Source organism: Pyrus communis, chromosome 16 (genome assembly GCF_963583255.1).
Source record: "Pyrus communis chromosome 16, drPyrComm1.1, whole genome shotgun sequence".
Lineage (NCBI taxonomy): Eukaryota > Viridiplantae > Streptophyta > Magnoliopsida > Rosales > Rosaceae > Pyrus > Pyrus communis.
Genome location: NC_084818.1, coordinates 6794687 through 6821317, shown reverse-complemented (window position 1 = coordinate 6821317; position 26631 = coordinate 6794687). Strand labels below are relative to the sequence as shown.

Sequence of the window (26631 nt, the reverse complement as noted above, 5' to 3'; positions counted from 1 at the left end):
TAATATTTAAGTTTATTTAATTGTTTGGGTTTGGGGTTAGTCGATCTGAATTAGGGATTTTTTTTACGTTTTGCTCTCTATTAATATAGATGTTACTTTAGTGTGAGAAATAAGTTAGTCAACATGTAATCATGAGTTTGGAGTCATCTCGACAATCTCGTTTATTTGTTTTCCATTTAATAAAATAATGGTCATACTTATAATTCGTTTGTTTGTTAGTTGGTTTATTTTCAACTTGGTATCATAGCAAGTTTGATCATTCGAGTTTAATATGCTCTTAATGGGTACCAAGTTGTATATCAAATTGTTCGTATATGTGTTTTCTGAGTATCAGTTTGTTTTCTCGTAATCAGGGTTTTGCCGTTGAAAAATGAGAGAAAGGTCTGTAGAAAAATTGAATCTAATGTAACAAAAATCTGAAGTCGAACCAGGCCGGAGCGGAGCTGCAACAAATCTGCCTGCTACAATACCTTGCCTCCATCAACTTCAAATGTCATAGTTAAGATGTCCAAATCTCTTGTGCCACCTCCAAGAGAAGCATACAACAGTAACTCTATTTGCCATCAAATGCTTCATACACTCAAATGTAAGTGGGAAGCACTTGTTTCCTTTCATTTATACAATGTCAGTATGATCCTGTAAACTCCTGTCTCCAAATATGCAGACCATGAAATCTCCAAATGGTAGCCAATATCCATGTTCAACCATTTCTCTTACACTAAGTAGGTTCTCATCAAGACCAGGTACAATCATGACTTCTAGATGTACCTAGTGCCTTTCTTTGTCTCAACTATCAAGGTTCCTTTGCCAATTGATTCCACAAGATCGACAATGCTCATTTTGCACTATCGGCCCATGAGAACTGTTCTCTAAGGTCCTCAAAATGAGGATCTGTGAGGTCTTTTCATATGTGCTCTCAAATTAATCTTGTACTAAATTAGGCTATCTACTTAAATAATTCTTGTTACATGGAAACAAAATACTAATTTATTGATAAAATGAATAAACAAAAAATATTAATAAGAAGAGAGAAGAAGGTTTCACGTCATGTCTAATCCATTCTATCTGCAAAGCCTAGTCTACTTATCAAATATCTAAACCTAGCAAATCCAATTGCACAAAACTTTGATAACTTTATACATCCAATTTCACCCAACCTTTTATCAATAATATTCAAATCCAGTTAGTTATAAAGCACCAAAAATTTGAGATTGTGTGGTTTTGAAAGTTGGAATCATTTCTTGAGCGCATGAACTCTTTTTTCATATGAAATTTTTCGACTACGGTGAAAATTTTGAAACAGGTCCTTCTCCCTTTTGCGTATGCAAAAAAAAAAACAAAGAGAAAAAAAATTCTCAGGAGGAGAGAAGGGGAGTGAACAATCGAGAGAGAGATGGATAGATGAAGGGAATGTGAAGGAGAAAGATGGTAGGGGAAGAAGACCAAAAGTTTCATGCGAGAATTTTTTAATTTAATCACTTGCATAATTATTGTGTTTCAGTGTAACAGTGATTATTTAAGTTGATAACTTAATTTACCATAAGATTAATCTAAAAACTCATATGAAAATGACCTCACAAATCCTCAAAATGAGGACCTTAGGAGAGCAGTTCTAATCGACCCATGTGTTTGGAGTCATTAGATTAAAAGAAGATCACTCCTACAAAAAATCATTCAAATTCGATATCGTTTAATCATCTTAACTCATCAAATAAATGAACAGTTCATTGCGAATATATATTATTCACAAGGGAGAATGAAGTCATCCCATAAGAAGGAATTCAAGTATTATCCATAAAATATAGTACATATATAGTCAAAACTGAAGGCTGGTTTGGAGTTGCGGTGCTTCTGGAAAAAAAAGACAGAAAAAAAACAGTTTATTAAAAAAATCTGGAACACCAAATGTGTTTGGTAAAATAAAAAAAAAAAATTTCTTTGTTTTATAAAAAAAAAATTGTTGTCAATGATAGTAGAAAAATAGGGTCTACCATGCTTCTAAAATTTTTTTTAAAGCATTGTGAACAGTCCCCACTTAATGAAAATTTCAAATGGAAAGTATACCCATGCATATTTTACAAAATTACAATATTTGCCCCTACATTATTCTCTTTGACAATTATTATATCACATTCAACACCACATCCTTTTTAATCATTTAACATATTAATAACAGTTTTATAAAAGTTTATTAAACACTCAGACACTATTTTATTTTGTTAAAAACACTTCTACAAAAAAAAAAAGTTTACCAAATATTTAACAACTTTATTTTACAGATGGTTATTCTCATTGCACAACAAAAACAATTTTTTTCAAAAAAACACAACACCAAACTAGCCCTAAACCGACTAAAACTTATCAATCATTTTTGTGGCCTAAGTACTTTTAATGAAGGGTTAAAATTCTATAAATAGATCCATTATTGCAAGTATGATGCACCAAACTTACGTTGCTTGAAAAATATCTCAAAGCTCTCTGTGTACATGGCAACCTCCAATCCAAGTGTTTGTTTGAAGCTCCTCATCGATACAAAGGGTCAACGAGTTCTCTTTGCTGAAGCTGGCAAAGACTTTGTGGATTTTCTCCTCACAATCCTGTCTTTGCCTCTTGGCACTGTCATCCGGCTCCTCTCCAAAGATGGCATGGTTGGCTCGTTAGGCAAGCTTTACGGCAGTGTCGAAAGCCTAAGCAGCACATACATGCAACCACACTTTAACAAGGAATCCCTCCTGAAACCTAAGGCAACAGCAACAATTGATGTTGGTGCTGATGTCCTTCATATGCTGACAATAGATGACTCCTCTGCTAAAAAGTCAATCTATGGTTGTACTAATTGTTGGGGCTACAGCAGCCGGCCAATCGTTGTAACCGACGACCCTAAAGCCACTTGTCCGACGTGCGGTGCAAGCATAAATACCAAGGCGACTTTTGTCCATCGATCCGAGGCTGAAGGAACAAAGTCCGGCGAGGGAGGGTATGTGAAAGGTGTTGTGACCTATATGATTATGGATGACCTGGCGGTGAAGCCTATGTCTACCATTTCAAGCGTAACCATGCTCAACACGTTCAACGTCAAGGATGTCGGTGCCCTTGAAGAGAAGGAGGTCCATCTTACCATGGAAGAGGTCTGAAAAGTACCTAATCACACCCCTTTTTTTTCTGTTCTCTCAATTTTGTGAGTCCATATTTTGCAGTCGACCTAATGTGTGATCTGAACCTTGTACGTAGGGTGTCAAATTGCTGAGGGTATCATTGCAGTCAAACTTGGTTCTGACCACCGTGTTCCTTGATAAGAATGAAGCGTGTTCATTGCAGTCAAATTGCTGAGGGTATTATTTGCACTTCAACTGCAAGTATTATGGAATGAACAGTCTGAATTTCTACGAGGTGTTTGTTTGTGTTTGTTTCTGAATGATATTTTGTTTTTGCATACCTGGTAATGTAATGTAATTAATGACCTATGTAGTTTTGGGTTTCAAACTTTTTTAGATGTTATGTAATCTAGGACTTTTAATTTGTGTGAAGGTCCCCGTCTAGATCTATTGTACTTTTGGTTTTGGATTTGGACTATGTTTTGCTATGTATTGTTATTTTAGAAGTGATACTGTCTCGTTTTGGATTTCAGTCCTTTTATTTTAAATTATCTTTTGATATAAATTATGTTCTCTTAGAGTCATATGGTTTTGCAAATACACAATGCCCTTTTAAGTGCTGGACTATCATTCACCATACAATTACTACTAAAATATTTAAATAAAGTTAGTCTTTCATTATTGTCCTTTGGAAAAAGAAAAGTAGTCGGATCAACGTCCAAGTTGATGCATTGCTTTTCATTCAAATCCCACCACTACATGTCCACTTTCTTATTTACAAAGTTTGAAAAGAAAAGAAAAACACAATTTAATAATTCAACTGAAATAATACAAAATGAAAACTAATGAAAATGATTTGAAATTTTTGAGTTTTAATGATAAGAACAAAATAAAGGGTAAAGTGAATAATATCATGATTGACTTTTTAGTGTAAAAATATGATTTTTCGTTAAAGTGAACAATACTATGGATTTTTCGTTAAAGCTCCTTGCTTTTCGTACAAAGCTCATGCAAACTCATCAATTTAAATTACAGCCACGACAACAGAGTAGAACAAGCGAGTGTGATCTAACATCATATTTTTGTGATTTAGAGCATTCTTAATGAAAATTTTAGACCTATATTTTTATATTTAAATTTTAAAAAAATGCCAGTTTGGGTGTTGGAACCAAATTAGTGCACTGTCGTGAGTGGTGGAGGCAAAAATCCGAGTAATATGTAAAAGAGCAAACAACTGTGAGCAACAGCCTAAGATGCAAGGGTGTGCCGGCCAAAGGCTCTCCGATAATCAAGTTAGTAAGCAAGTATAAGACTCAAGTAGTGGGTAAGAGAATTAGAGTGCGATGATTGTGTTATCAGAGACAAACTCTAGATGAGTGTATTTATACCAGTCTGGAGAGAGACATTTTTAGGATAGAATCCTCGTGCTAAGCTGGAAGAATCCTAGAAGATATCTAAAAGTAGATATTGCGTCCTCTTTAGGAATGTGATTAGTTGCGGTGCACACCAACTTTTAGATTGGAGGAACTCCAAGATACATAGAGGATTTGGTTGATTTTGTGTTGGATCATACCCTGTTATCTTGCGGAACAAGAATGGTCATTCTCAGCGAAGTCGCTCGGATTGCGCTCACTGCTCAAGAACAAGATGATAATGACACAAGCTTGAGTAAACCCTAATGCACAATCACTGCATTGTTTATTGCAGTTAGTTTTAAGAATCAAAACAAGAACATGCATACTAACCTGTAGGGGCAAGTGTTCTATACGGAAAATCACAATTTATACCGAGTGGAGGGACCAACCTTTTTGTCTATATCTTTTGGCAACTGCCTCCTCCCATTAAGGAGGTAGTGCCTTGCAGTTTGTTATCAATTATCTGATTATTAAGTTCAAACTATACTTAATTAATGATATTTCCGTCCAATATGGTTATTTAATAATTAATATCCAGACATTATAACCCTAGTGAAGTCCTATAGTTATCATAACTCATCTTAGTTAGCTCATGCTTCTTACAATGTTTGATGAGCTCACATAAGGAACTCTACATTCTCGCACATGAGTGAGATCAAACATGCTCAACAGTATTGCATTTGCTTGGATAAAAGTGATCACTGAGTTACTTTAACTAATCGACTTCGACAATTAACCAAAACATCATACTTGCAGGACTCAAGAAATCATGATATCAAATTCTTGCATCAGTCCATAGTCACATACTCATACAATATATTGTAGATATTGTCATCGAGAAAACATAAATTGGGATCAAAATAGTATATTAATATGTAAACTCCCACATTTTTGGTCCAAATATATCATGAATATCTCATTCATATTAACTTTGCAAAGATTTACTTCATATAATTAACATGTTCAGAAATTGTACATTGCATAATAGATGAAACAAATCAACTCAGTTCATTTCTTAGCATGTAATATAACAAAAAAATAGTAAGGTTTTCATTCTTAAGTAACTTACATCCATATTAATAATGATCCAGTGAAGGCTGCAATCCCATTTTCAAGACATGTTTGTTGAAGACTATGACATTCAGGGCTTAGTTAATGGATCTGCAATCGTGTCATGAGTACTCAATCTATATGACTCCTTCCCTCACTTTGTCTTGCACCTTCAAATATTTGATGTCCATCAATTTCGAAGCCTCTGATCTCTTCTTGTTCTTTGCAAAGAAGACTGCTGCAGTGTTATCATAGAAAATCTTCACTGGTCTCTCCATACTTATTACAATTTTCATGTGATAGATCAAATTCTTCATCCAATTCCCTTGTCTCATTGCTTGAAAACATCCTATAGATTCTGATTCCATGATTAACACTGCCCTATTGCTTTTTACTTCTCCAAGATATTGCCCCCTCCAACAAACATGAAAATGTAGCCACTAGTAGACATTCTTTCATCTACACAACCTCCCAAATCAGCATCAGTGTAACAAATCAATTTTAAGTTATCAACATGACTGTAACACAGTACATACGGATGTGTCTTCTTCAAGTACCTAAGAACTTTCTTCGAAACTTCCCAAAGGTTTCTTTTACTAATTTTCATTTTAAGGTTTTGATAAGTTGATATTATACTATATATTTTACCCTATACTTAGTGTTAATTTATTGGTTATTTTGTGTGAACTTTAATACTTTGTCATGTATTTTCAATGTAGGACATTCGACTTCCTCTTAAGAAAAAAGTGACCAAACATATGAATTTTTGAGTGATTCCAATTGGAGGATGTTCATGATCTTTCAAGATGATTGTATCAAAGTTTCAAAATTTTCTACCATGCCATTTGACCGTGACAATGAAATAAAGGCTCAGCTCGCAGCTTTCCCATATTGACGTTTTTAAACGTTTTGGGTATTTTGGAGGTCAAGATGGCATATTTTGAGGAAGATTCCTTCAAATTATGTGTTGGGAACGACTTAAGCTTTCAAAAGAGACATTTTGGGACCAAATCGGCATTGATTTGGTCGGTCAAAAGTCTTAATTTTTTAGAAGTCCGAATTTCAGTTTAAATAGGAAACCTTTTATTTTCTAGTTATCTTATTCTATTATGTTTCTTTGTTTTATTCTAAGACTTTTTAGGTAGGGTTTTATTTTGTATTAGTATAAATAAATTAAGCTTTTTATCTATTAGAGTTTGAAGAAAGGGAGATGGAGAACACAATACTTTGGCTTTAGAGAGCTTTCGACAATTCAAGTTTATTTTCAATGTATTTTCTATCTATGTTTTGAATAATATTTTATTTTATGATTGTTAGTAACTAATTTCGTTTGCTAGGGTGAGGCCATGAACCGTAGCAAGAATATGTAGTTTCTTTTCAATTTGCTTATGATATTATGCATGCAAGTTTTGAATTGTTAATCACCGTGTTTGAAACTATCTAATTGTCTTGATGATTGGCCACCATTAGGATATTTAGAAAACTAATTTGATGCAATTTTGGCCGAGGGTTGTTCCTAAAATTGACTAAGGCTTCTTGTGGTTAATATGTGTAATTTCTTAGGATGGACAACAAGTCTTAAGGGTTGCATGATTTTTCAAAAGGTTTTCACATAACTTAACTAGTCTTCCATGTTCACATTCGATCTGGACGTCACGAACGGGTTGCATGTTAGATATATGTTCTATGTTGGAGGTTCCAAGTAGGACGTACTTTAGGAAAACCTAACCTTCAAAATATGCATTTGTAATTCATAAGTAATTGGAAGAACTACGTAGGATTGTTAAGATGACGGCGGAACCCTAGTGTGACAACCCGTTCCAAATTTTACGTTTTTATTTTATTTTAAAAGCGTGAATTTACGAAATTGCCCTAGAGGTAAGGATTTTGACTTCCGTTGACCATCGACTTGAGAGATGTGGGACTTATTCTTTTAGCATATACTCGTAGTACTCATTGGTACGAACGTATAGGCGAAAGCCGTTTGCGAGTCCGGATTATAACGGTATAGTTACGGACGTTCGAAATTGGTTATTCAAGGTTTAGTGTTTATTTAAATTAAATCCCCACTTTGTGGGGAAGCCCAATCAGAAATGGAGGGAGTAAAAGAAAAAAAAAAAAAAAAAAAGAAGAAGAAAAGGAAGTGGTTCCCGTCCACCCGCACCCACCGCGGGTCCATTTTCCAAGGTCGATTCCGGCCAACTCCGGTGGAGTTTTTCGATGCCACCACCACCATCTTGAAGCTCTCATTCCCCTCTACAAAACCCACCCAAGAACCACCTTGATTAACCATGGTATGGGGTGGTTTGAGGCCACGGAAGTTGACGAAAATCAATGGTGCTCTGGCCACCCTTTTCGATTTTCCGGCAAATCGGCAAAGCGATGGCCGATGCCACCACTTGGGCTTTGTATCCCATCATCCCAGGAGCAAAACCCAACCAACCTTGACCCCGTTGGACCACCGTAGACGACGAATCGACGTCGGGAAGTTTTAGGCACCCGCCGGCTTTGTGGGCAAAATTGACCATCTTCCGTCCACTTTTGGACTTCGTCGCAGGTATGAAAGTTGCTCCACTCACTGAGATATTCATTTCTGTGAAGTTTGAGAATTTTTTGAAATAGTTGGATTTTCCGGCGAGTCGGGGCGGCCGACCGCCACCCGCGGCGGCGCATGCGGCGGCGCATGGCCAGCGGGCCGCCAATGCTATTTTTAGGCTATTTCAAATGTCTTGAATTCAGTTTTGTCATTTGAATGACGTAGGTTGATAGTTGGAACCTAAATTCGTTACGATACGTTACTTGATAAAAATGTGAATCGATGTTCCGACCGTTGGATCGTCACCAAAATTGGATACATTATAATACGTAATATTTAAAGATCATAGGAATTTATGGATCGGGAATCCGACTTACGGATCTTCCTGAATTGGATTTGTAAGTTAGTAAAATAAATGTTCACGACCACTTGTTTTAGGCAATTGGCGGAGATTTGACCGTTGGATCGTAATGAAATTTTAATATGTTATTCTAGAAACATATTGTGGATCATTGGGAGTTGTGGATTGGAAATCTGATATGCGAATCTTCCAGGTCAAGTTTACAGGGTTGTAAACCCTACCGTCGATCTTTGATCGATGGTTGACTTGTGGTCAATGGGTCTCAAACTATTTTAGAATGTCGTTGAGGTTGTGTTTTATGTGAGTTACGTATTCTTCGGATAAGAGTTCTGAGATGTGATTTGATAATTGGTCACAGGGACCAATCATTCAGGACGCCTCGATGTGTGCGCTAGAGAATCATAGCGTGGACTCCAGGTGAGTGGATCTTTTCCTTTTTATCGTACATATTGTTGAGAGTTCTATCGACACTTTTAAATTGATTAGGTATATTACCTTCGTATAATTATTGTGAATGCTTGAAGTACCTATATGAACTACGAATGACTTGATCCCTGTCTAGGGTACGTAGGCAGTCTAACGAGACGTTAGATGCAGCCATAAAATATTTGAGACAAAAGCCTTGCTTAGGAAATTGAGTAATGCGAAGGAAATTGGTAAAGGCAAGTTTTAGTTTTATGAATTAGTTTGTTAAATTAGTGTTAATTGGGTTGTCATGGATAATTATCCCTGAAAATAAGTAGTTTGGGAGTAGGGCGTTATTGATTGTACACTTCTCACTGTATTGTTTATAATTGAAAATGCTACGACATGGTTGAGTATTAGATTGCATCATAGTATATCCATATGTATATTACTTGCATATAATTATTGGGAATGCTTTCAAGTGCAAGGTGAACTCAGGACACCCAGGTAAGTTCAGGTGAGTTTATGGTATTAGTTGAATCGATTGAGTTATAGCATGACTACAGTTATGTGTTAGGCAACTTCGATATTGTCGTACTGGTTGCCATGAGTTCCACATGTTATATTGAGATGCATTGAGAGCTCATAAACCTGCACCCCGGTGTTAGTGCTCCCGCCCGTGGCCAGGGCACAGTCCTTCACGTGATGTTCACCTCCCGCACCTTACGCTCACCTTGGATTCAAGGTAGGTGCACAGTCCTGTCGTACAGACCACTTTAGGTGGTTCCGACTCGTAGGTGACCCGCGATTATTCACCCAGTCTTCACGTGATCGTAGCACTTGAGCGTATTTATTTACACCCAGTCATGTCGTACAGACCACTTTAGGTGGTTCCGACTCGTGTGCAGGTATACTTATTGAGCTATTGGCTAGCCAGGATTGATGAGATATGGATAAGTCGTACAGGTCACTATAAGTGACTCCGACTTATATGCTAGCCATGATTGATGAGATATAGATAAGTTGTACAGGTCACTATAGGTGACTCCGACTTATATGCTAGCCATGATTGATGAGATATGGATAAGTCGTACAGGTCACTATAGGTGACTCCAACTTATATGCTAGCCAGGATTGATGAGATATGGATAAGTCGTACAGGTCACTATAGGTGACTCCGACTTATATGCTAGCCATGATTGATGAGATATGGATAAGTTGTACATGTCATTTTAGATGACTCTGACTGATATATCACTTTGTAGTGATTTAGTTCATTTGGCCTACTTATTAATGTATGGTGGAGTTGATGGCAAACCGTGGTTTTGGTCATTTCTGAGTATGGTTTAGATATATGTATATATGTTGTACTGTCTTATGGAAAACGATACGGGTTTTACATTTAGGGGCATTACTTTTAAAGAGGTAATAACTTTGGGAAGCTTGGTTTTATTGCTTACTCACACCTTCTGTTTGGTGCCCTCCAGGTTTTAGCTGCTGAGTTTGTATCGACAAGAATATGTGGCGAATCTTAGTATTGATGGATATTTCTGAGGGTATGATTCTTACCCACACTATTGTACCTTACTTATGCTCTGACATCGCGTGTGAAATGGGTTCGCTCACACTCGTAGCGCACTCTGGTACTTAGACACTTTTAGATTCAAATTTATTCACTTTTTATACACTATCACATTTTATGGCTTCGTCACCTTCCAGGTGTCGGCCAGCACAGCTCGATTCAGGGTCCAAGTGGACTTTCTGGGTCGGGGTGTGTCACCTAGTGCTTAAATAGATTTACAAAACTATTTTCTTTTCTTTTATGTACTTTGTCAATTTAGTTAATTGTTTTTAATTTAATTCGTTTTTAATATTTTAGCTTATAAAATCATACTTTTTCAAACCTTGTTTTCAAATAATTGATTAAGATTTGGTTTTACATAAATTTTTCATTCAATCCTTATGGAAAACAATCTAGCTAGCACCAACTATACTACGATTACCTTGTACTCTTGCAAACATTTTAAATGTTTGTATCCCTACTTTTGCAGGTGGTAAAAATCTCCATCAAGAAATTGGCGCCGCTGCTATGGATTGTTTTAAATAATTTGTGTTTATCATATTCTTAGTTAATTATTTTTAGGTTACAATTTGTGCAACAATGGAATTTATTCCTCCTCCTTGATTCAGTATACAACCAGGATGACTGCCCTTATGGGTCAACTCTGCAGAATGGAGTTTTTTATGAATTTAAACCTACAAATTGTGCACTTTGTTGTTTGAAGACTCATGACAGTGTCCTGAGAGGAAATATCTTACAAATTATGTCCAGGGGAGCATATCAATATGAGAAACGATTCAAAAAGCAGTTGGAACAATCCCTATTCAAAGTTCTACATTCTAAGTTTGAAAAAACATCTTGAGCAGTATTTTGAGCAATTTAATGTGCCACAAAAGCTTTCGGTGGAGGAAAAATTCTCTAAATTGTTGAAATCAACTGAGTTGTATATAGAAATAACCAATCAAGGATTTCAGATTCAAGCAGTAAATTGTGGGGGAAGCTATGATGATCAAGAGGTTGGTGTAGGAATCGAGGAGCCATCTACCTATTATTCATGCCCAAAGAAGAAACCAGCTGATCCTGAAATCCCGACAGAATAGCTACCCAATTTTGTGTGCCACCAGCACTTTTTCCACAAAGGCTGCAGGAAGACATCAGTATTAATGTGTTGAGGGAGTTTCATACAAATTCAGCATTAAGCTGTCACATGGTCAACTTTTCAACCAACTAAACGATTTGGATACAGGGCAAATGGTTGTTGATGGGAAAATTTTAGTTGCTGTACTAGATAGTGCACCAACACAACCGATCATACTTGATGGTATTCGGTGCAGGTCATACAAGCAGACTATGATCCACAAGGAAACAAAGAGAAAGCTTAATGGCAACCCAATTCTTCGTCAAGAAATTCAACCAATGGAAAATTTGTGGGTGTTAAATACAAGGTTTAAGTCAATTCGGTGGAGACATCAACCGCTTTGTAAAGGGCCCTATTTGCTTACAAAAATTCATTCACAAGGAAATGTGGACATCAAGGCTTCAACCAATGATTTCAGATGCACAGTTGACAATTATCAAGTCACTCCGTACCTACTATTAGCCTATGATGCTGCCAAGGAATGATTGACTCTAAAAGAACAAATCACGTGATCACCAGATTCTTTCAAATTTGTTTAACTATAGACGTTAACCAAAGCGCTAATTGAGAGGCAACCCAATTACTCTAACTTTTTTCTTCTTTACGTCGTCGATTTTATTTTCTTCCTTTTATTTATTATCACAACAATAAAAAAAAAATTAAAAAAATCAGAAAATTGAAAAACACAAAAACAACAAATGTTTTTTTTTCAATCAGTATTTTATTTTGGGTTTTATTCTAATCAAATTTTTAATGTGTGATCTTTGCAAGTTGCATTTGGAGGCAATCTAATCTTAAATTCCACCGCGTGCAATCAACATTCATTCGACTGAATCATGCATTCAGCAAAATTCATTCATCCATCTTAGTACATTCATCAACATTTTATCAAAGTTAGAAATTTAAAAAAGGAATGCGAACTGGAGTCTTGAGTTTCAGAAATCTTACGATGGGTTTGCAAAGATGACTATGTACTACTTGGAAATCCCTTTCGCTCGCTCACTCTCATATTTCATAAGAATACTGTTTTACATATAAGTTTGGGTTTGGTCCAGGCAACACAGAGGGGAGCACATTCATCAAGTCAATACGCAGATTGACCTCATGCACGGATTTTTGAGCTCATGCGTTCATCATCAGGAGACATGCAAAATAAATTCAGTCATACATGAACACAGAGAAAAATTTCAAAGGACAGTATACTGATGCATCACATTATACACAGATCCAACGACCAACTTTCACAGATTCAGATCAAAAAACTGTTAGAACTCAGAGAAAATGGCAGAAAGCTTTTGTACGTGTATAGTCTGATAACACTAGAAACCTAAAGGAATGTCCTTGTTTATTGAATGAAACTTGTGGTTGTTAAATAGCCTTACAATGCAATGAAATAGGAAATAACAACCCACGATTTACATGGCCTAAGATCGTGGTGCATGACTAAGTCAGAAACAGAAAGATAAGCTTGTCCTTCAAGAATAGGAGAGATTATTTGCATGGTTAGAAACTGATCCCTAGAAATAAGGAACCCTAACCCTAACGGCTAGGAGACTTCAAATATTTTAACATCCTCCCTTAAACTGAATATCATTGATAATCAGTTTATCCCTGGGTATTTGCAGACACCCATTGCTTCTCGCATCTTTGCAAACACTTCTAACTTCAATGGTTTAGTCATAACATTTGCAATCTGCTCCTGGGTTGAACACTGTTTGAGCTCCACTACTCCATTATTGACCAAGTTTCGAAGAAAATAAAACCGAACGTCAATGTGCTTGCTACGTCCATGCATTACTGGATTTTTCGAGAGTTTGATGGTTGAGATGTTATCACAGTACACGACAGTAGGTTTAGACTGCTCACAAGTTAGGCTTTTCATAATCCTCTTTAGCCAAACAACTTGACACTCACTTGAAGCTGCAGCGATAAACTCAGCTTTGATAGTGGAAAGAGTAACCACTGGTTGCTTCTTTGAGGACCAAGATACTGCACTTGAATTCACCATGAAGACATATCCTGATGTACTTTTTCTGTCATCCTGATCTCTTGCATAGTCACTGTCTGTGTAGCCAAAAAGCTTTTCATCTCCTCCCTTCCTATAAAACACCCAAAAACTGGATGTTCCCTTCACATACCTTAGAATCCTCTTTGCTGCCTTTAAGTGAGTCTCCGTGGGGCGTTCCATATACCTACTGATTAAGCTTACAACAAACATCAAGTCAGGGCATGTGGCTGTAAGGTACATAAGACTTCCCACCAGTTGCTTGTAAAGAGTACCATCGACTCCTACTCCTTCTTCATCCCTTATGAGTTTGAAACCAGGAATCACTGGATTTTGAACCGAGTTGCACTGATCCATGTTGAATCTTTCAAGGACCTCGTAAGCATATTTTCGTTGGCTTATAAAAACCCCATCTTTCTTCTGCAACACTTCAATCCCCAGAAAATATCTCATTTTTCCGAGATCAGTCATGTCAAATTCAACCATCATGGACTTCTTAGACTGTTCAATCATAACTCCATCGTTCCCAGTGTATATAAGATCATCAACATCCAAACAAATAATCAATATTTTACCTCCATTTGCTGTTTTAGTGAACAACGTGTGCTCATGAGGACATTTGTTAAAGCCTTCTTTGACAAAATATGATTCTATGCGACTGTACCAAGCTCGGGGAGCTTGTTTGAGTCCATACAGTGCTTTCTTGAGTCGATAGACTTTTGATTCTTCTCCCTTCTGTACGTAACCTGGTGGTTGATCAACAAACACTTGTTCACTGATTTCGCCATGCAGAAATGCTGATTTGACGTCAAGTTAGTATATCAACCAACCTTTCTGTGCAGCAAGTGAAAGCACTATGCGAATTGTGTCCAAGCGAGCCACCAGTGCAAATACTTCTGCATAATCCACTCCATACTGTTGACTGTACCCTTTCGCCACTAGCCGTGCATTGTACTTGTCTACTTCCCCATGCTCATTGAGTTTGGTTTTGAAAATTTATTTCACTCCAATAGATCTTCCTCCTGATGGCAGATTAGTTAATTCCCACGTCTCATTTTTCTCTATTGCCTTGATTTCTTGATCCATTGCTTGCCTCTATTTCTCACTTTTCACTGCTTCTTCATACATCATCGGATCACCATTAGTGAATAAGGTTAGATGAGCTATATTCACATTTTCTTCATTAGAGAGACCTTGACCAGTCTCATAATCTATCATCCATGCAGGAGGTCTTCATGTTCATCCTTCTAGGAGTGAGGTGACATTTGAAGTGTCTTCTTCGAAAGAACCATTGTTGTTGGACCCATGTTCTTCTAGTTCTTCAGCTGTCTCAGAACCATTTTCATTGTTTTCTTCTTCTGTACTTGCTTCTTCATCAACTTCCCATTCTAAATCAGCCAATATGGTTTGCTTGTAGGCCTCATCCCAACTTCATTCTTAGTCTTCTTCAAAGACCACATCTCTGCTAACAATTATCTTGGAAGATATAGGATCAAACAATCTATAAGCTTTAGATTCGTCACTTACCCCCATAAATATGCATTTGAGACTTTTGGCTTCAAGTTTCACTCTTTTGTTGTCAGGTATGTGAACATGTGAAATACAACCGAAGACTCTGAAGTGCTTCACTGATGGTTTGAGACCCTGCCACACCTCTTTAGGTGTTTTTCTTTTCACGGCAATGGAAGTTTAGCACATGTACTGTCCAATTCACAGCTTCAGGCCAAAAAGTTTTAGGAATTTTCTTCTCTATCAGCATGTTTCGTACCATATTCATTATGGTCCGATTTTTCCTCTCAGCAACACCGTTTTGCTGCAGAATGTATGCAGCAGTTAATTGTTTGTGTATCCCATTCTCATTGCAAAAGTTTGTGAACTCTTGTGATGTGAATTCACCCCCTTGATCTGTTCTCAAACCTCGAATGAATGCTCCAGTTTCCTTCTCCACCCTAGCTTTATAGGTTTTGAAGGTAGCAAAGGCTTCTGATTTCTCTATCAAAAAATAAACCCAGTTTTTTCTACTATAATCATCAATAAAGGTGATTAAATACCTTTTGTTGCTATTCGAGGTTGGGTTGATCAGACCACAGATGTCGGCATGCACCAACTGAAAAACTTTGGAAGCCCTCCGTATGCTTTCTTTTGGGAATGGATCTTGCTGAATGGTTTTGAACTGAGGTAACCCTTCCACCATCTTCTTTTGTTGAAGTACTTTGAGTCCATTCCAACTCAGGTGCCCATATCGACGATGCCAAAGAGTGGCCTGATCTGTGGTTAGAGAGGAGAAGCACTTTGTCTCATTTGGTGGTGGGCAGTGAGCAACCACGATAAACATTCTGTTAGGAGTCATTTTAGTTTCAATGATGAGCCCCCTCTCAGGGTGAAATATCTTACATTTGTCTTGTTGAATGAGCACAGTGAGCCCTTTTTCTTGCAACTGCCCAATACTTAACATATTGTTCTTCAGTTCGGGTACAAAGAAAACTCCCATGATCACATGAACTATCCCTGTTACCTCTACTTGAATCGTGCCTTTACCTTGAACAATAAGACTCGAGTCATTTCCCATCTTTACTGATTCCTTGAAACTGCTATCAAGTTCAACAAAAATGTCTTTCTTGCCGCTCATATGGTTGCTACACCCAGAGTCAAGAAACCAGATGTGTTCAGTTCCAACTTTTTTGAAATTGACATGTGCCATTAACAACATCTCCTCTTTTGTTTCTGCATAGTTTGCCTTTGGATCCCATGCTTTCTTTGGGCATTCGCACTGAAAGTGTCCCAACTCATGACAGTTATAACATTCAAGGGTCGATTTATCAAACCCAGATTTGCCCCTTCCTCTTCCTCTTCCTCTTCCACGATAATTACTGCGACCTCCAGCTCGTCCTCCTTGTTGAGTCCTAGATGTGATTTGCAGTGCTTGTTCCTCCACTACAACATGGCGACTAATCTGTTGTTTATGCACCAACAAACTGCTTTGAAGCTCATCGATGGACAAAGCATCCAGATCATTTGATTTCTCAATAGAACATACAACATAGTCATATTTTGGAATCATAGACCTTAAGATCTTCTCTATGATCACCACATCCTCCATGTGCTCTCCGTGAATCCTCATATTGTTGGCAATGACGAGAGTTTGTCCAAAATAGTCATTGACAGATTCTCCAGCCTTCATGTGCAGCACTTCAAACTCCTTTCGAAGAGCCTGCAGTTGAGCACGTTTGACACGTGCTGTTCCTCGATATTTTTGCTTCAAGGAATCCCAAATGTCCTTTGCAATGTCATTCTTCAATATGGTCTCTAAGATCGAACGATCGATGGCTTGAAACAAATAGTTTTTGCACTTCAAGTCTTTCAGCTTCTGATCATCAATCATCTTCTTCTGTGCTTCACTTGAGTTAGCTCCCTCTGCTGCTACAGTGACTCCTGTTTCCACCAGGTTCCAATACTCTTTGGAACGTAGAAAGTTTTCCATTAGCATACTCCAGTGATCATAGTGTCCATCAAACCGCGGAATCGCAAGTTGCACAAAGCTGCCTTCGGACGTCATATCTTTGTTCCTCCACACTAGTTCCTATGTAGCAGGTTTTGATCAGGCCCCGTGGTGGGGCTCTGATACCAGATGTTGGAAGTCAGAGAAAATGGCAGAAAGCTTTCGTACGTGTATAGTCTGATAACACTAGAAACCTGAGAGAATGTCCTTGTTTATTGAATGAAACTTTTGGCTGTTAAATAACCTTACAATGCAATGAAATAGGAAATAACAACCCACGATTTACATGGCCTAAGATCGTGGTGCATGACTAAGTCAAAAATAGAAAGATAAACTTGTCCCTCAAGAATAGGAGAGATTATTTGCATGGTTAAAAACTAATCCCCAGAAATAAGGAACCCTAACCCTAACGGCTAGGAGACTTCAAATATTTTAACAGAAACAATGGAATAAGTTTGGGGGTTGTCGGCTATTTACCTTCCTTTTGGATCGAAAAATCATAGACTTTGCCAAAACATTTCTTCCTCGTATTGGCGCTTGAATCAAAGATCGCCATGGCTGGGTTCGGTTTTTGACAAAGATGGAAATGAACAGAGATACAGCTATGGAGGCACGGCTGAGTATTTGTTTTTGAGGTTGAGCTATGGCCGAGGAATGATGAGATCATGGTGAAGTATGTTTTGGACCATGAGATTCATTGGAGGATTTGAGTTTGGGGCATGGATTTGATTTTTGAGAGAGATATGGCCCCGGGCTCGAGGAATGAGCATCCGAGTAGGCTTTAACAAGCTGGCTAGGACGTTTTGGTTTTAGGCTTGGTAATCAAATGGGTTGTTTCATCTTTTGCTGGAATGAGCCACATCATGGCACATTTGCTTCTTGTCCAGCAGTGCAACAGCTTCATTTTCAAGCCCAGGTAATATCTTTCTTTTTCCTCGGTTTTGTTCAGCATTTTCGCTTTCATTATTATACTATATTTTTCTTTATTTCAGTTTTTAATCTATTCTCTAGCTAGTTATTAGTTTAAGTCTATTTTATTTTCGACACCTTGAGGACATTGTGTGATTTAAGTTTAGGGGTGGGAAAGTAAAAAATCTTAGATTTTTCATTTTTTTTTGAGAGTCCGTTTAAATTTTTCATTTTAAGTTAATATCCATAGTTAATTTTAAATGTTAGAACAAATGGACATGGTGAAAATTAATCCCACAATAGAGTCTTTTCTATTTATCGTTACTTAAACCCTAATTCATGCGTTGTACTTTGAAAATTTGCACATTCATATCAACATGGTTTGTGGGGAGTGAGATTAAAGCACTTGCTTTTTGTCTAGTTAATTTTTAATTTTTGTTATAAATAAAGTAAAGATAGTTATTGTTTAAAGTAATAATTGTTCCACCCGAGACTTTGCTCAGTAACTGGGCCAGTCCTGTCTAATCAGCAGTGATTCTTGCGTAAAACGGTTGAGTTTTGGCATGGAGCAGGGTGGTTATTGGTTCCATAGCCTTTTCAACTCGAGTTAGTAAGTCCTTAGGGGTGCTCTACACCTAGTGCCCTAAAGCCCTAGTGGTTTGGTAATCATTGATCTAAAGCTTGTTACATGGGTTGGATCAAAAGCTTAAGGAAACTAACATTGCACAACCACTATTGTTACTGGAAAAAACTATGAAAAAAAAAAAAGAAAGAAAGAGAAAAATCGAAAAAAAATATATATATTTATGTTAAAGTTAGTATGTGTGAAATAAAGAGGTTGAGTAGTAAGGATTTTAGTCGAGTCTCCCTAATCATGTGGGTTCATTTTACATCAAAGGAAGTTTATGAATTCTTTTCTAATTGATTCTAAATGGCTTAGCCTCTATGGTGGGATTAGTAGGAACTTTTGGAAAGATGTTCTAATTTTTAACGTTTTCTATGGATTGCAATTTGAAGATGAAAATTTTGTAGTAGTTAAGTCTTGTTTAAGTTCGTAGTTTGTTAGCTTTGTTTTTGTTTTCTAGTTTTGTTTTGCTTGAGGACAAGCAAAAATCTAAGTTTGGGGGTATGTGAATGAGTCGATATTATACTATATATTTACCTTATTCTTAGTATTAATTTAGGGGCTTTTAGATCTAGGTCCAAAAATATAGATGATTTTTAGGAGTGAGTCCAGTTATCTAATTACATGTTTTTATTTCTTTTATACTCATTTTATATATTTTTTAAATATTAAAAATCAATTAAAATCTTCTAATATTATGCATTTTTCAACTCCAAAAAATCTAATTAATATCTTATAACAAAAAAAACTAATATACTAACATAAACTATCTACAAAACATTCTACCTTAACTCAAGAAACAAATATATGAATGTATATTATACCTGTAAGTGAGATATGAAACTTAATTAAAAGGTAGGAAAAAAATATAATATACCTACAAGCAAGGCACATAAGTCTGTGACACGTTAATTATAAAAAAGAATCTGTCATATATATATATATATATATATATACACACACATAAAAATAATTAACTTGTGATATAGGTTGATTATAAAAATTAAAAATAAAATCTATGAATGGGGTTGAAAGCAAGAGGAAGAACAAGAAATAACAAAATATATAAATAAAAAGAAATAATCAAAGAGATAATTAGGAAGAATTTTGATTTTTATAATAAATCTTATCATTGAATAGATCATTATTGATAATAAAATAATTAAATTTAAGGAATTGGACTTATTTTAATAAATTGGATTATTCCTACTATTGGCTAAAAAAATTGGACTTATATCAAGTTTTCCCATTAATTTATTGGTTATTTTGTGTGACTTTGATACTTTGTTATGTATTTTCAATGTAGGACATTCGACTTCCTCTTAAGCAAAAAGTGACCATACAGATAAATTGTCGTGCGATTCCAATTGGATGACGTTCGTTAGTCTTTCAAGATGATTGTATCAAAGTTTTAGATTTTTCTACCATGCCGTTTGACCGTGGCAATGATATAAAGGCCCAGCGCTCAACTTTTCTAGATTGACGTTTTTGGACGTTTTGGGAATTTTGGAGATCAATATGACATATTTTGAGAAAGATTCATTTTGAGTATTTGTTGGGGACAACTTAAGCTTTCAAAAGCAACCTTTTGGGACCAAATCGGAGTTGATTTGGTTGGTCAAAAGTCTGATTTTTTGAGAAGTCTGAATTTCAGTTTAAATAGAAAACCATTTATTTCCTAGTTATCTTATTCTATTATGTTTCCTTGTTTTATTCTAAGAATTTTTTAGGTAGGGTTTTATTTTGTATTAGTATAAATAAATCTTTTTAGCCATTAGGGTTTGAAGAAAGGGAGGTGGAGAACATAATACTTTGGCTTTAGAAAGCTTTTGACGATTCAAGTTTATTTTCAAGGTGTTTTCTATCTATGTTTTTAATAATATTTTATTTTATAATTGTTAGTAACTAATTTCGTTAGGATGAGGTCACGAGCCTTAGCAAGATTATGTAGTTTCTTTCAATTTGCTTATGATATTATGCATGCAAGTTTTGAATTGTTAATCACCGTGTCTGAAACTATCTAATTGCATGTCTTGATGATTTACCACCATTAGGATATTTAAAAAACTAATTTGATGCCATGTTCCCATGATTTGATTTACCCTAATAACCACATAGTAAAATAGTTTTTTTTTATTTACAAAATTAAAAAAAAAAAAAAAAAAAACAATTGTCGTGGTCAATAAAATATATTATTAGAAAACTGCTATTGATACTTCGAAAATACAGTCATATTAGAATAACCACATTGTGTCGAGAGTAGGCATAAAATATTTTTGGTAAGAATGGTAGGTGAGCTAGGGAAAGGTACTTAACTGTTTCTAAAAATAATCAGAAAATTAAAAGGGTTTTAAGGGGTCCATGTATCATTAGTTTCACCTACACTTAAGCAAAAGGCAACCCTAGCTTACTATTGCACTTTAATCGTGTCCTACAATGCCACTAAACTCAATTAGTATATGACTAAATTGTTATTCGTGCTACAAAAACGAATATATCAATCGAGAAGAAGCATAACTTTAGCATCAAATTAAGGCATATGTATAGAAAATTAAACAAAATAAGAAGTTATTTCTACACCTAAGAAAACCAGAGAGAGAGAGAGAGAGAAACGTACGTTGAAGATGAGGTTCTTGTTGGTAGCTTCCCATGCCAAACCTCCTCTGAAATGAATGGTCCAAACCAACACCAACACCAAAGCCAAAGCCGCAACCCCAAGCGTGTGTACCACAAACGTGAACGCTACCGCCGGTACCTTTAACGCCATCTCTTTGTCTCTTCTTATTTTGATTTTACATCCAAAATAAAACATAATATTGTGGGATTCTGCTAAATAATTAGTAATGTTAGTTTGAAACAATTGGATTTCACTCAAAACAGATCATTTGTCTGCATTTTCGCTTCTAGTGTAGGGTTTGATCCAGTGTACTTTTGTATTTGGACTGTTTGGCTAGCTATGTTCTCGCTTCAAGCATCATTTCTGTTTCACTACTCGAAATGGTCTGAAGCTCCTTATCGACTGAAGGCACCAGAAAGTTGTGTTTGCCGAAGCTTGCAAATACTGTTGTCACTCTCCCTTCTTTTGGCGCTCTTTAAAGCTCTTGTATACTTTTTGGGGTGTGCTATCCACACATCTCATTTTACTTCTCACACACCCTTTGATAATTTCTGTCCATTGATCTTTTTCAATTCATCTGATTTAACGACCAAAAATTAAAAAGGTGTGTGAGAAGTAAAATAAGGTGTGTTGATATCAGGCTCCTACTTTTTTTGTAAGGTCTATTATTTATTTTCTTCGTGAAATATATGGTTCAACATTGTCGTTTAAGATAGGACGGGTGTTCTAGAGAGTTCGTGCAGACAGCAGATCTATAACACACCAAAGTTTGTGAACTAGCTAATTTGACACAGTATCCCATTTATGTATTCTAGATTGATAAAAAATTTATGTTGTGCATTTTTTTAAGAGTTTGAAATTGCTTAAGGAATCATTGCAATCAAAGACGGTTCTCACCGATGTCTTCCTCGGGGGGAAGATAACATGCATTCAAAGACAGTTCTCCTTTCACCAATTTGTCGGTTTAGTTGAACAAAGGTTTCTTTTACTAATCTTAATTTAAGGTTTCTTTCACTAATCTTAGTCCACCCATGGTTTCTAAAGATATTGTGCGTTGGGTTGTGTTTTGACGAAAAACCTAAAATGAATGCATGCTTGAGTCAAATTCAAGCTCAAATAGCCTAACACGAAATCATATTTGAACTAGACTTGTTTATAGTTAACTTGATATAATTCACACCCAACTTTGGTTAAACTTAATATTAATAAGTTTGTCAGAGCTTAAAACTTATAAATGAAGACAACTACAAGTCTTTTAACAGAAAATTCTCAATGTGTCGAGAATACGGCATCAAGTATCATAATATAATTAGTTAAAAAATATTTTTATTAAATTTTTAACTAATTATATTAGTACACTTGATATACGAACCTTACTTCGACCATAAGATAAAAGTGAGTCCTTCATTATTTTCCTTTAGAAAAAGAAAAGTTGTGGAAAAAGATAGTGGAATCGGCGTCCAAGCACAATCAGTCTTGCTTTTCGTACAAATTCAACCTCTAATATTTTACCACTACATGTTTCCCTTCACTTTCTTATTTTTACAAAAGTTTGAAAAGAAAAATAAACATAATTTAATGATCCAATTGATTAATGCAAAAGTCTTTGCCTTTCGTAAAAAGCTCATGCATACTCATCAATTAAAATTTCAGCGACGACAACAAAGTAGAATAAATGAGTGTGATTTAACATCCAATTTTTGTGATATAGAGGATTCTCAATGCATAATCTATATTTTTCTTAACAAACGATATTATCTACACTAAGAAAATAAGGAAGTGAGCTAAATCTCACAATGGGCTAGCAATAATGTGGTTCAAATTTTTCTTTGACGAGAATCGAACTTAAGACCTCTCATTTGAAAGTGAAGAGGAATACCACACAAATTTTTATATTTAAATTTAAAAAAGTGGCCACTTTGAGGTTTTGGTTTTTTGATCAATTAGGAGTTAATCCCAGTGGCAGCTTAGGCCGATTTTTGGAACGTTTTTATACTTTTTTTATAGAATTATTATCTCAATAGTCAGATGATCGTTGTATTAAATATATATATATATATTCACATGAATTCTATCTGACTATCACATAGTGATTATATTTTATATACATAAGTATTGTAGCCAATCCCTAAAATAGAATATATAATACTTGCATTCCCTATTTGTGAATACTGTACCTTGACCGATAAAATCAACAATCAGAATTGTTCAATCACTCATCAAATAAATGAACGATTCATCATGAATATATTACTTAGTATCTACGCCTTCAATTTGTTCTATGCATTTGAATGACTAAATGGTCTTTGATTGAAATGATCTTTTGTAAAGGATTATCTTTAAACGAAAACTAAGAAATTGAACAATTTTGATTATAAAATTTTTACAATCAAAATATGTCATTCGCAAAGAGGAAATGAGCTCATGCTCATCCCAAAAAAAGTATACAGGTATTTATCCAATAAAATATAGTACACTACAGACGTATAGCCAAAAGTGAACTGACTAAAACTTGTCAATCAATTTTGTGGCCTAAGTTTTAGCTAATTCAGATTTGTTAGTAATTTTTAATGAAGGGTTGAACTTCTATAAATAGGTCCATTATTGCAAGTATGATGCACTAAACTTTAGTTGCTTGAAAAATATACTCATCCAAAACTCTCTGTGTGCATGGCAAACCCCAAGCCAAGTATTTGCTTGAAGCTCCTTGTCGACACAAAGCGTCAACGAGTTCTCTTTGCTGAAGCTGGCAAAGACTTTGTGGACTTTCTCTTCACACTCCTGTCTTTGCCCATTGGCACTGTCATCGGGCTCCTTTCCAAAGATGGCATGGTTGGCTCGTTAGGCAAACTTTACGGCAGTGTCAAGAGCCTAAGCAGCATATACATGCAACCTTACTTTAACAAGGAATCCCTCCTGAAATCTAAGGCAACAGCAGCGATTGGTGTTGGTGCCGATGTCCTTCATATGCTGATGATAGACGACTCCACTGCTGAAAAGTCATTCTATTATTGTGATTGTCTTAGTCGCCGCCAACAATTTTACTACAACGGATCCAGTGGAAATCCAACCGTTGTAACGGACAACCCTAAAGCCATTTGTCCACACTGCATTTCAAGCATAAATACCAAGGCGACTTTTGTCCATGGATCCGCTGCTGAAAGAGGAACGTCCGGCGAGGGAGGGTATGTGAAAGGTGTTGTCACGTATATGATTATGGATGACCTGGAAGTGCAGCCTATGTCTACCATTTCAAGCATAACCATGCTTAACAGGTTCAACGTCAGGGATGTCGGTGCCCTTGAAGAGAAGGTGGTCCATCTTACCATGGAAGAGGTCCGAAATGTACCTAATTACATCTGTTTTTTTTTTCCTCTCTCAATTTTGTGAGTCCATATTTTTCCGTCGATCTAATGTGTGATCTGATTCTTGTACGTAGGGTCTCAAATTGCTGAGGGCATCGTTGCACTCAAACTTGGTCCTGACCACCGTGTTCCTTGGTACGAAGGAAGCGTGAACACCTCAACTTTATTTGCATTTCAACTGCAAGTATTGTGGAATGGACAGTCTGAATCTTCTAGGAGGTGTTTGTTTCTGAATGATATTTTGTTTTGCATATCTAGTAATGTAATGTAATAACCTACGTAGTTTAGGGTTCCAAACTTTTTAGATGTTATGTAATGACCTACGTTTAAGGTTTAAACATAGGAGAGATGTTTTGACGAACCTAATAAATATATTTCTTATTTTAAACTAGTGTATCTGAGTCTTTGACTCGAATAGTCACTAGGTCCCTCGTTACATTTGAGAAGCGAGAAATTTTAGCATTTTTGCTAGGTAGGTACACTGGGAGATAGTCGAACTCCATATCACTTTGGAGCAAAACAAGGATCTGACCACTTGACCAACAACTCTTAAATTATGAACCTAATATGAATACATGGTTTATTCGAAATTCAAGCTCAAATAGTCTAACACGAAATCATATTTGAACTAGACTTGTTTAATAGTTTACTTGATACGAGTCTAACACGAAATCATATTTGAACTAGACTTGTTTAATAATTTACTTGATACGATTAACGTCCAACTTTAGTTAAACTTAATAGTAACAATTTTCTCGAACCTGAAGCTTTTTCCCGTACAAGAAGACAACTACAAGTCTTCAGCTAGACCATAAGGTAAGAGTGAGTCTTCCATTATTGTCCCTTGGAAAAAGAAAAGTAGTCGAATCAGCGTCCAAGCTGATGCAGTCTTGCTTTTCGTGCACACACCACCACTAAATAGTTACCACATGTTTTTCACTCTCTTATTTTACACAAGTTTGAAAAGAAAAGTAAACACAATTTAATAATGCAAAGCGTTTGCTTCTCATACTTATCCACACCAATTTTTACTCATCACACTCAATATTTATTATTTAATTTTTTATAATTCATTTAATTTGACGATAAAAATTAGCGTAAAAAGTAAAAAATGATAGAATATCGACAACAAAGTTGAACAAATGAGTGTGATCTAACATCCAATTTTTGTGATTTAGAGCATTTTCAATGCAAAATTGATCCCGTTTAAAGTTTTTATTTTTATTTTTTGTGAAAGTGCCCAATGAAGTTTGAACCCACCAAAACAATATTTTTTACTACCAACGTTTTTACACTGTTTTCATACCCACAATACTTGTATGGTTTGTCAAACTATCAATTGTTTTATTTTACAGTTGATTAGTCTTAAAACATAACAAAAACAGTTTAAAAGAAAATACGCAACGACTCCAAACTAGTCCTTTCGGAGCAATTTATATGGCTGATGATCCACATTTGGTGACAAGTGATAAATCAATGGCCAAGAAGATGTACATGCGTGGGAGCTACCACCGGTATGCTGCTGATGACCCTAGGGCCGTTTGTCCACATAGCAAATATACTATATCTATCGAGGTGCCTTGTGCTGCTCAAGCTACCGCCGAAGGGTCAGCTGGTGGCGGGGAAGGGTACGTTAAAGATGTTGCAACTTACATGATGCTGGATAATTAAAGTAAAGCGAAGGAGATGATAAATGAGAACTCTTACTCTGACGATCGTAGGATCCCTAAGCGGGATTGTTTGGAAGTGAAGGCATTAATGTCTACAATATTATGTATTGCTATGCTTAACAATTTGTTTTCGTTGCCTTTCGTTTTCTTCTTGTTTCGTTCCTTATTGAATACCCCTTCGTACAAATATGCTGCTAAATATGAGAATGAATGACTTGGTAATTGTTAAGATATATATTTACGATTGCATTCAATTTGTATAATTTGATCATAGTTTTTGGGACATTAATATAAGGAGAAATTAGGTTCTCATCCCTCATTTTTCAACTCCGTTGATCAAAACCTTATTCATTTTCAATTTTTTATCAAGGTCCCTTGGT

At 36.0% G+C, this 26631-nt stretch overlaps 1 protein-coding gene across 4 annotated transcripts; it reads left to right on the top strand.

Annotated features, from left to right (window-relative positions):
* The first annotated feature begins 2442 nt into the window (after positions 1–2442).
* Positions 2443–24928, top strand: LOC137720579 (uncharacterized). 4 transcript variants are annotated; one of them, XR_011066541.1, is made up of 3 exons: positions 2443–3137; positions 3232–3308; positions 24733–24928. XR_011066541.1 is itself a non-coding variant. In XM_068459670.1 (3 exons), coding segments are annotated over exons 1-3 (720 nt in total). In that variant the 5' UTR covers positions 2443–2486; the 3' UTR covers positions 24734–24924. The 4 variants fall into 4 exon arrangements, 3 of the variants coding, with proteins under 3 accessions (XP_068315771.1, XP_068315770.1, XP_068315772.1); XM_068459670.1 differs by having other exon boundaries at positions 2443–3128; positions 24733–24924; XM_068459669.1 differs by lacking the exon at positions 24733–24928 and having other exon boundaries at positions 2443–3128; positions 3232–3749.
* The last annotated feature ends 1703 nt before the right edge of the window (positions 24929–26631 follow it).

Coding starts and splice junctions, on each gene's coding strand:
- LOC137720579 (XM_068459669.1), top strand. CDS start 2,487: ATGGCAACCTCCAATCCAAGTGTTTGTTTGAAGCTCCTCATCGATACA. Junction 3,129..3,231: donor TCCATCTTACCATGGAAGAG/GTCTGAAAAGTA, acceptor CCTTGTACGTAG/GGTGTCAAATTGCTGAGGGT.